The sequence below is a fragment of the Mustela nivalis genome (genome assembly GCF_964662115.1).
Source record: "Mustela nivalis genome assembly, chromosome: 11".
In the NCBI taxonomy this organism is placed as follows: Eukaryota; Metazoa; Chordata; class Mammalia; order Carnivora; family Mustelidae; genus Mustela; species Mustela nivalis.
In genome coordinates, this window is record NC_139030.1 from 93,616,872 (window position 1) to 93,628,989 (window position 12,118).

Sequence of the window (12,118 nt, forward strand, 5' to 3'; positions counted from 1 at the left end):
TTTTTGTGTATAATGAGGTTAGAAGAATTTTAAGATTTTAATATTTAAAGGTTGGCCACCTATTCTGTATATTAATTTTTAGGGGATCACATAAAGTTTATTGTTGAATATAATTTAATAAAATTTTAAGGTGATTTTTATAATATTCTAATGAACTGTTCTCTCACTATGTTTAAAGTAAATTCACCTGGTTAATTATTTTCCAGGCTACCTATTTGCCCACTTGTTATTCATTAATTCCCAACCCCCACCTCTTGTTCAATGGCAGTATCTCCCAGAAGTTAGAATTGTTTTTCTTAGCTTTATAAATCTTGGCAGCAGGGTCTAAGATGAATCACCAGGAATGAGCAACTGACAAGATTGAGTCTTCAAACAAATGAGGCATTATATTTTATCATCATAGAGATATTAATTTTTAGATCTTGTACTCTAAAATAAGATAAAATGTTGTAAATGGATCCTTGCTTACCCCATGGGGTATTATCTCAGAGAAAGTGAATTTCTATTTGAAGTAATATCTAGATTTTTATTATTGTTGTTTTTTTTTTGCCTTAATGAGACCCAGAACATGATACAAAATTAAATTCCAATGAATCATTGCCATGCTATTTATTTTCACTAATGATAATTATCTCTTGAAGTGCAACCATTCTTTCTAATTGGATATCATTATTGAAAAACTGCAGTTAAGCTGGCAAACTAATTACATAGAAAGTAATTTTTCATCCTTATAATATCTTCAATAGTCACTTCTCAGAAGAAAACACTGTTAGCTGCATATTCTAGGCTGAAATTTTCAGTATAATTTTGGGTTCATTCGAATGACATTCATTATCTGCTGTTTTTATCTCTGGCTCTTAAATTCTTAAGCTCTTAAGTTTTTTATTTTTATGTAATCTTTACACCCAACATGGGGCTCAAATTTACAGTCCTGAGATCAAGAGTTGCATGCCCTACTGACTGAGCTAGCCAAGTGCTCTTCAAGTGATACTTTTTAAAGTATTAGGCAAAGAGACTAGGATATCAATAATGGCAGGATATCAATTCTGAGAATTGAGACATGAAAGTTTGTCAAACATTTCTAGCTAATCTATAGTTCGGGAGATACAATTCAGATTCTTCAATATAATCTCTGAGCTGTTTTTCTCACATATAATTTGTTTGAAAGTTTGAAATGGAGACTTTGTTTTACTAATTACTATTTTTCATTTTAAAGTAAAATTTGGAGAGAGATAAAAATAGCAGTTAGCACTGTAATAATCTTCTTTTTCTCTCTACCTTTTATTATATAAAACTTCGACATATAGAAAGCATAGTAAAGTGAATTCACATATTCCCAGCTTTAAGAATCCCCAAGATTTTGGGCATACCTAGTTGGTTTAGTCTGTAGAGCATACGACTCCCAATCTTGGGGATGTGGGTTCCAGTCCCACATTGGGGGTAGAGTTTACTTAGAGAAAAAAAAAAAGAAGAAGATAAGAATTCCCAAGATTTTCCTAATTCATTTCAACTATTTCCCTTCCTGACCCATTGTTTTCTATGGACTTTTAAAAAGCAAATTGTACTGATAGTTACTTTAACTTGTAAATTCTTCTGTATATTTCTTTGAATCAGCTTTTTCTTTTTTTTAAACATACCTACCTTGGTATTATCATCTGCTTATTAACTTTTATATTATTAGCCATAATTTGTTGCTATCACAAAATTCTCTATTCATATTCAGGTTTCTCCAGTTGTCTCAAAATTATCTTTTTATTGGTAATAAAATATGGCTTTTTAGTCATGGTCCAAATAAAATTCATATTATTACATTTGGTAATTATGTCTCATAAGTATCTTACTCTGATACTAATCATTACTAGTATATGACTACTCTGACACTAGTTATTACTTATTCTGATATTAGTCATTTAAAAATCTGTTGGAAGTCCCTAATACAGGGGCATCTAATTATCACAATTGGTAGGGCATGTGACTTTTGATCTCAGGGTTATAAGTTCAAGCCCCACATTGGATATAAAGATTACTTAAAAATCTTATAAAAATAAGTCCCTAATAGAAAAATTTTTTTAAAAGACTGATTTTCAGATGACATTTTTTGTTTAGAAAAACAGTACAAGCTCATTGTAGGAAAATTGGAAAACTCACAAAATACTAAAAAGAAAGTAGAAATCATATTGCTCAGAGTATGCTTATTTTCTATCACATTTATATATTATTTTCATAGTTGAGAAATTAGAATCAGTTTTAGATCTTATTTTGATATATCAAAGATATAAAGATTTATAGATATATCTTTAATTCTTACAATAAAGGGACTTGTAATTTGAGTAAGGGGTATAGTTTTTCTCCTTAATACCTAAAGTAGGGGAAATGGCCTGGTAAATGTACGGTTTTCTCTGTACCAGATAATGCCTGTTATCGTGATCCATTGGTCCTTTGAGAGAGTTGTTTTACTTTTGACATTTGGAGGACAAGTAATGCCCATAGGAAGACCATTTTAGTAAGTTTATATAAGCCCTATTTTAGGTAAATTCTTTAAAATTTCTTTCAAATGGCAAAGGTGAATGCCATCCTAAATGTCATTGAGTTATCTAAGTATGGGATGCATTCATTTTTCCAAAAACTATCAAGAGAAAACAAGATAGTAAATTCAGTTATTAGAAGGATGTTTGACATCAGGGAAATTTGGACAAAGTTCTTGCTATACATTGAATTCATCAAAGAACAACTGATGAAAAGGAGAGAATTGAAATAGAGATTACTAATCATGCAAAAACAGTGATTTTTAGATGTGTAGTTTTATAGATATTTTAGTTTCCTAGGGTGGTTGTAACAAATTACCACTGAGTGGCTTAAAATAACAGATACTTACTCTTTCACAGTTCTGTAGGCTAGAATTTAAAAATCAAGGGCTTAGGGCCGTGTTCTCAATGAAGGTTCTAGGGAAGAATCGTTTCTTGCCTGGCTTCTCCTGGTTGCTGGCAGTCTTTGGCATCCTGTGGCTCGGAGCCCATCTCTCCAGTCTCTACCTCACCTCTTTATCCACGGGGCATTATTCCTTGGGTGCTTCTCTTCATTGTCTGTCTCTTTTATAAGGACATCAGTGAGTGGATTTAGTGTCTACTCTAATCCTCTATGACCTCATTTTACCTAATTACATTTACAAAGACTGTATTTCCAAATAAGGTCACACTGTGACATTCTTGGTGGGTGTAACTTTTGTGAGGGCACTCTTCAACCCAGGACAGTGGGTATGGGTATTTTGTATGTGAATATATGGGAACTGGGGGTTAGGAGTGGAGATATGAGAAGCTTTTTGAGAATTCACATTCTCATTCTTCCTTATTGATTTGTACTTTTTGTAAATTTTATTTTATTTATTTTTTTAAGTAGGCTCCATGCCCAGCTTGGAGCCCGATGGAGGCTTGAACTCACTACCCTGAGATCCAGACCTGAATTTATCAGGAGTGGAACACTTAACTGACTGAGCCACCCAGACACCCCTCTACTCTTTAAAAAGTTTATATAATATAAGAATGGGTAAATATGGGAGAAATATTGAAAACTACTATCCTTAAACAGTATTTTAAAGTTAAAATTAAAAATTTATGTTCTGCTCTTCTTGAGAACAAAAGATTAAAATAATCTCATGAAGTCTTTTTTATGCTTTTATGGTTCTAGCATTCTGAATTTACAACCAAGCTCCAAAGTTTCTTATTTACTAAAAATATTTGAGCACAGCCTTATAAGGTCATTATTCCAATATTCCTGTCCTTCTAAGAGGATAATTTGGTTTAGGCAAAAGGTTATTAAATATTTGAATAATTTACTGTGAAGAACTCTAGATTGTCTTTCACTGGGTTTGTGAAAGAAAGAAAATAAATATCAAAATTAAACTGTTTTTCCACATCCTCTACCATTAATACTGCCACTGAGATAACACCCAAAAATTAGTTAATCCATGCCCCCATATATTCATATTGTTAGATTGTTTTATTTATTAATATAAGTGTATAATGTTTTCAGGAATTGATTTTGGTAGTGATTTACAGTAGAATATCTGGTAAAAAATGAAAACTTTTGGGACTTTGGTTCCTATAGTAATTGAGAGTATAGGACTGTACTGTAAAAAAAATTCACTTGAAGTTTTCCACTCAAACTCTGTAGCAGCAAATTGAATACTTGTTATCGTACCTAAATATCTTAACTGCTAGGATTTTCTAGGATTGTAATAGAAAACCAGTTATTTCAGAAAGTCATTAAATAACTATTAGAGAAAGTAAATAGAGTTAATATAAAGTATGAACTCAGAACTTTTTATTTTTTTAGATAAAGCTCTCAGTTGTTTGCACGTTTTAGATTAGAAGAAATTTTTAGACTTGATTGATGCCCTTTTACAAATGAGAACATCTTATAGTTCTTACCTCCTTATTCTAAATTTATGATGGACATACTTGACTATACAATAAGATAAGATGCATCATATCTTACTACCAAAAACTACCTTTTGTAAACCAGATTTAGAGATAGAGAATGAAATGCAAAGCCCTATCTCTGTCTCTATATATATCTATATATCTGTACAGATACATAGATATATAAAATTTTTCTAAAAGCTTTTTTGTAGTCTTTCGTTTAGAACCTCTTCTGCTTTTTAGGTTATTTAAAAGGTTCAATGTTTACTCATTCACTAAACTAATTATATAGGTATAATGTGTTTTATATAGGCACTATATAAAGCACAGAGCTGGGATGTTAAACCAGCCAATATACATATGTGTGTATTTCTCTATTCACTCAACAAATATTTACTGAGCATCTCCTGTATGTCAGGTGCAGTATCAGGAATTTCTTGATACAAGGGTGAACAAAACAGATACAGTCCCTGCACTACTTACAGTCTAGAAAGACATTAATTAACCAGATAATCATACAGATGAATACAAAATATCACTATGAAAAATGCTTTGAAAGACAGATGAACAAGTGCTGTCAGAGCTCAAAAGGGGATTTGACCTAGTCTTTGGAAAGACGAAACAAGCTCTGAAAGACTCTAAGAAACTGACTTTTGAACTGAGAGCTGCATGATTATTGGAAATTAAGTAGTTGAAGGAGGATGTGAGAAGTAAAGCAGAGATAACATATAACAGGTCTTGTACTGTAGAGAGTGTGAATTACTTGAAATGAAAGGAGGTGGTGTGGCTAGAACACAGGGAGCAGGGAGGACTGCGATGCAAGATAGTCAGGAGACTGATGGCAGGTGCCAGGCCAGTCAGGGCCTTTTAAACTTGAAGTCTTTTTCTCCAGAGTAATGGGAAGGCTTTGACAGATGGCAAACAGTATAGGGATGGGAGGAAAGGGAATGAAAAGGTAATATTTATTTTCCCAAAAAATTGATAATAGAAGGAAATGAAGGGGGGAAAGTGTGGGTGAGAGAGACCAGTTAGAGGCTCTTGGAGTATTCCTGGACAAAAAGAGCTTGAATTAGGGGAGTGATTGTGGAAATGGAGAAAGATGTCAACCAATTTTCACTGTTCTCCTCTCCTCAATTATTTAATTCATTTTAAAGCCAAATCATGGGGTGCCTGGGTGGCTCAGGCATTAAGCGTCTGCCTTCGGCTCAGGTCATGATCCCAGGGTCCTGGGATTGAGCCCCACATCGAGCTCCCCACTCAGCTGGAAGCCTGCTTCTCCCTCTCCCACTCCACCTGCTTATGTTCCTTCTCTCGCTGTGTCTCTCTCTGTCAAATAAATAAAATCTTAAAAAAAAAAAAAAACAACAACTTGAAAATACAACATTCAGTGAATAAATGGCACATTTTCTTTTTACCTTTAACCCAACCTATAAGCCTCTAGCCGATTCAAAAGCTTAGTCCTGTCAGTCAATAAAGAGAAGGTGGCTCGTTTTCTTTAGGGCTAACTCTTCTGTGGGGAGGGAAATAAGGTCTCATCAACAGCTAAAGAATTACAGAGGGCAGAGTTAAACTGTGCTTCAGAGTTAACTCCTGGAATGAAAAAAGCTCTTCATTTTCTCTAGACGCTATGGAAGCAATGTCTCTTGCCTAAAGATGTTTCTAACTTGCCAGAAGAACCTCTTTTTGTACTGGATCTACTCCTATCTTCTTGGATTCTAGCATCCTGACTTGACTTCTTATATCAACCACCTTCTGAAAACTGTCTTCTGCCTGACCTGACTTCTCTGCCAACCACCTACCCTACCCAGTGCCTCTTTTGATACTATCATCTGTAACTTCTGCTCATGCTTGACATGATAGCCCAACTCCCTGGCCTGTTTCTCAAGAGCAGACTGTTACTTAGCACTGATACACTTATTACAGAAAATAATGTCTAGGACTTGAGATTGGACCTGTTAATTTGAGAACAGTGTTGTATTAAACCTTTCTTAGATCTTTAAAATGCTTACTAACTGGGACTTAAGACTCCTTTGAGTAGGTTTCTCTGAAGACTAAAGTTAAGATTTTAGGGTGGGTGGTTCAGTCAGTTAAGTATCTGCCTTCGACTCGGGTCATGATCCCAGGGTCCTGGGATCCAGCCAAGTCTGACTCCCTGCGCAGTGGGGAGTCTGCTTCTCCTTCTCCCTCTGCTTGAGCCCCCCAGCTTGTGCTCTCTCTCTCTGAAATAATAAAGTCTTAAAAAATATAAAGTTCAGATTTTAAAATGAAATAGTTATTATCACCTCTTTCCCCCTATACTGGTATGGCCAGTAGTACATACTCAAGTACTTGTTGGGTGTATTATAGTCACCAAATTCCATATTTAATTCTCTTTGGTGTTACCAAGAAAAGTCATTCAGGTGCCTTTATTTCTGATTTCTTATTACTATAAAGCACTCTTAAGTTACTTTCTTTATCCATAAGCTAGGAGAATATTTTATAGCAGACATAAATATGATTTGAAACTAATGATGCTGCTATAGAAAAACCAGATCTTAAATTTACGGTTAAGCACCAATTCTACTTAAGTTAAATAACTTACTAGAATGTATGTTTATTAGCAATACAACATATGGCAGATTCACTTGTTGATATTAAAATAGTAAATTGACTAGTTTCTGTTTATATAAATAAGGTTGAAATCGGTACATTGTATGTAGTGCCTGAAAAACTTAATTATTTTATATATAGTATACAGGTATAAATGAAATGAAATTTATGTGGCACTGAGCATTAACTTCTTTCTGATATTCTGATTTTTTAAAAATATTTAAATATGTTTTAAAATTAATATGAAGAATGTTGATGACATTAATATGCTTATTTTTGTATATAGTGTGTGTAATCTATTTCACTATTTTATAGTTGTGGCTTCTATATCATCAGAACTTTTAAAAAATTTCTAAAATATAGTAAGATTGTATCTTTGTTTCAGAATTTACTGAAATGGTATGTAGTATTTATTTCAGAGCAACTAATGATACAGTATGGGATTTTAGCCTTTTGTAAACCTATAATCTTATGTAGTTTCACCCATATGCAAAAAGAATATGATGTAAATAGTTGCAGCACCGAACAACAGGCATGAATTATTCATTTACAGTGAACATGTACTTCGTACCGGTGAACTCATATGAGCATTTCTGACCGATGGGATATTTGTTTTACAGGAGGAAATAGAAGTAGAAATTATTTTTACAACTTGAATATATAAATCCCCGTTAATACCCATTCTTCTGCCAATTGTTACCACAAAATTGGCTAAAAGTAATACTCTTCTGTCATAATAGATCAAGGCAATTTACATTTAGTTTTCTTTGTCTTTTTTGTTTGTTTGTTTGTTTTGTTTTATTCTCTCTACTCCCCAATTATTTCATGGCATTTCAGTGCTTCAGAGAATTTAGATGAGCTCTCTTCCTCCAGTAGCTGGTTACTTAACCAGAAGCACAATAAGAAAAGGAGAAAAGACAGGACAAGATTGAAATCTCCGTCCTTGACTATCATGAGTACAGCTGCTCGAACAAGGCCCCTTCAGAGTTTCCACAAACGAAAACTCTACCGATTGAGCCCTACTTTTTATTGGACTCCGCAGGTAAGGCTGCCTATGGGAAAATGTGAACAAAGATTCTGTCATCAATGTGTTTCACATACAAGAGGATACGGATTATACATGATTGTTTAGAATAATTACATCTAGAAACCTTTAAATATATAGTTTATAAGACATAGCTATTGACAATAATAAGTGGAATTTAATAAAATTTTTAACATGGCAGTGTATTAAAATTCTCACATCTCCATTTTTAAAAAATACCTTTTATGCTTAAACTAATTTGGAGGAAAATTACATATCATAGTGGTTTAAAATTTTGCTAGTAAGGGTAATAAGGAAAACACAAGTGTACTACATATTTGTCTTTTGCTTAGTAAAGAAAAAAAAAGTAGAAATCTTCATAGCTGCCAGTTATTTTGTAGGAGATGGCATCACTCTCCTTTTTAGGTTTAGTATTTGTTAATCCTGGAGAGAATGTCTTTTCCTTTGTCTGGAATATAAGCAATGCAATTTTATATATCCATGCTGATACTTTTTACAATTAAAATATACTTCATTAAAAACGTGCATTTTAACAATGAATTCTGTTACACTGGAAAGAAAACAAAAACATGCATTTAAAAAAGCATATTTTTCATTTGTTAGCAGAATGTTAAATGTACATCTTTCAATACATACCTAAAACTGTGATAAAAGTCAAGATGAGTTACCTTTAGTTTTTGTTATATGATGTGCTTTTTAGGAAAGTTTCTTAATGGGAAGATATTTTTATTTAAAGTTTTTACATACAAAGTCATATTTTGTTTAATGATTTTTATTTAAATATGCTATACGAACTAGATAAATATTTTTTGAAATCGAGTTTGTAATTTCATAATTACACATAGAATTGCTTATTGAAAATGTTGAATGTATGAGTATGCCATAATAGTCTGACTGGAAGGAATTTGCTTGAGTAATTTAGGGGATTTGTTAGATGTTACTAGAATATATTTTCTGAGATTGTAAAGATTGGCCTTTATTCATCAAACAAAGGAAGAAATGAGTGTGAGATAGATTATTGTTACTAGGAGACTATATACTTTATCATATTCCACTCATTGAGCTAAGCATTTTCAGTACATTATTTTGTTATTATCTCAAAATGTAACTGTGAGATGTTGTTAATTCTCCTTTAGATGCAGAAATTGAGGAGCAGAGAGATTAAGTAACTTGCCCAAGGTCACACAGCTAGTAAGCAAAATGTCTGATTCCAAACACCATGTTCTTACCTGTTGTATTGATAATGACAAAAATAAACCAAATCTTTTTTGTTTTTGAAATCCATTAAGACAGTATATTTGGGGGTATGGGAAGGGGCCTATCTGGTTAGAGGTATTAAGAAGTGCATCCTAAAATAAGGGTTTTGAAAGATAAACAGACTTTTGAAAGGTTATGGGAGAATTAGAGAAAGAATTTTAAGTAAATAGGAATAGAGATGTAAAAAATGGTGGAAGAACAGGTGCCCCACTCCAACTTACCCTCCAAATTGCGAGGATATTCAGTTGCCAGTTATTTACCTTTCTAAACTTAATAAATGTCCTTTCTCTCAGGAAGCCTTCCTTGACATCCTCATTATAGGATATTAATATAGCACCTTGTTATAAAAATAAGCCATTATTTTAGTGTAATCATTTATTTCTCTGTTTTATCATTACATTGTAAATTCTTAGAGAATAGGGACTGTGTATTTCTGAATCTACAGAGCTTTGAACAGTAACTGTCCCAATAGGGTATGCTCAATAAGTAATTTTTTGATGTATGAAAGAATGTAGTGGACACAGGAAGTTATTTAAAAGGTAATGGAGAGTGAGAACTTAAAAGTTCACTTTGTGAAAAGGTCTATAACAGTAAGTAATGTCTAATAGAATTTTCTCGTAATGTTGGAAATGTTCCATAAATAACTGTGCTATCTAATATGGCAGTAACAAAATACATGTAGCTATTAGCACATGAAATGTGGCTAGTGCAACTAAGGGACTAAAATTCTGTTTTATTAATTTTGATCTAAATAGCTACATACTGATAATGGCTACCATACTTGATATGACCAGTCTAGATTCATACTACCCTCACAGCAGTGAGTACATAATGGCACTCATTCTTGATTTCTAATACCATTCCCAGCTGAAAGGAAACAGAGGTCTTTGGAGAAATGAGTGATCTCCAGATGTGGGGAAGAGAGGGTATAAGATGAGCTTGGAATATCTCAATGTTAACAGAAAGCAAGAAAGTGTTACTGAAAAGAAAAGAAAAAAGAAAAAAAAGAAAAGATGGGGGCATGTCAAAAGAACTGAGAAGCTAGTTTGAAGATGCTACCATTGGCCAAATTTAGGGCTATTTTGAACATCCAAATAACTAAGGACAGTAATGAGCCATTGAAAAAATAGGAAACCGTGCATCCATACTGCTGACAGTCAAATTGGTTGATAGAAAGGAGAAAGGGAGAACTTTCCCATATGGTAGAATGCTGATTAATAAGTATGGATTGAGCACAACTGCAGAATTATTGCAGTGATCATTGTAAAGACTGACGGGGAAAGAATCATCAGTAGATGATGAAGACTAACTTAGGTCATGAGAAGAAGGATACAGCTTCAGTATGCAGTATTTTGGCCAGGGATACATGGCCTGAATTTAATTATAAGGAAATATCAGACAAAGCCAAAGCCAGCAACATGTTATTAAGAAACCGTGAAAAGTGGCCTGTATTGTTTAAAAAGAAAAAGTCAGTATCATGAAAGTCAAGAATGACTGAGAAAGATTGAAAGAGACTTTTAAAAGATACATGGCAATTAAATGAATATTTGATCCAGATCAGAATTCTTTTGCGGGGAGAGGGGATTTGGGGAAAATTGAGAAAACTATGCCTTTGGTGGTAGATTATATAAAAGTATTGTTCAGTTTCTTAAATGTGATAACTGTTTTGCCATTATATAAGAAAATATCCTTATTTTAGGAAGTATACATTGAAACATTATGAGGTAAAGTGGCTAAGACATCTATGTTATTTATTTATTTTTTAAAGATTCATTATTTTAGAGAGAGGAAGGAGAGTGCAGGGGTGGGGAGGGGTAGAGGGAGAGAAAGAAAGAGTCTTAAGCAGACTGTGGGCTGAGTGCAGAGCCTGGCACAGGGCTTGATCTCATGACTCTGAGATCACAACCTGACCTGAAACCAAGAGTCAGATGCTTAACTGACTGTGGTACCCAAGTGCCTCTAAGGCATCCATTTTATGTAATAAATTAATTCCTATGCATGTACCATGGTACTAGTTATGTAGCATCCTTGGTAGAATTGAGAAAAGAATTTGTTTTCTATAGCACTTAATTCTGTAGCAGAATACTGGCTGAGAAAAGCTTCTATAAAGGCAATGGAGAAATTGGAGTTATGCTGCAATGTAGCATCTAGTAATTAGCTGATCACCACTCTCATGGCAATAAGTATATGTGTGAATTGCAGGGGAAAAATCATCATACTGGTAAAGAATTTAGCAAGACTTCTGGTTTCAACTCCCAACACATAAAGAGCCTGGAAGTCATCATTTCTACCATTACAATAAGAAAAAGTGAACAAACTGAAAATCAGTGCTTTTCATGGACCCATCAAAGAAATGAAGCTATAGTACAAACTGCTACCCTGAATTATGGAGAGGAAAGTAACTCCAGAGAGCCACAGCTAAGATGTGCTTACCTGGAGCAGAAGCCACAGCAACCATACATTAGTTGGTAGGAACATCTACTGGTACTTCTGATGAATTATTGGAGGCTGAGTATGGATTAGACTAGCTTGAGAGTGAAAAACTCCTAGGGACTGTAGTTTTAGAAGTCCCTCCACACATTCATGGACTTTGCCTCTAGGTAAAACCATTAGGTTCTCACAGTGAGATCCTCAGCGGCTGTGACATGGAAGGGGAAGGGATAACTTATGAAATGAGGCCAGAAATTGAATATAGCATTTTCTTCTAGGGAAAAGACTTCAGTAAAGTTATAGCTTACCTGGGAGAAAAGCATTTTTTCCACACCTGTCCTCTGTACGCTTTCATTCTGTCTCACCTAACAGGCAGTGC

At 33.8% G+C, this 12,118-nt stretch overlaps 1 protein-coding gene across 1 annotated transcript in view; it reads left to right on the forward strand.

The window, feature by feature from the left end:
• Positions 1–12,118, forward strand: part of KANSL1L (KAT8 regulatory NSL complex subunit 1 like) — a gene marked incomplete at its 5' end in the record, with an annotated part of 101,903 nt that overhangs the window by 22,732 nt on the left and 67,053 nt on the right. Inside the window, one exon of the mRNA XM_082690086.1 lies at positions 7,845–8,049. Within this exon, the coding sequence (XP_082546212.1) occupies positions 7,845–8,049 (205 nt within the window). The remainder of the gene's footprint in view (positions 1–7,844; positions 8,050–12,118) is intronic.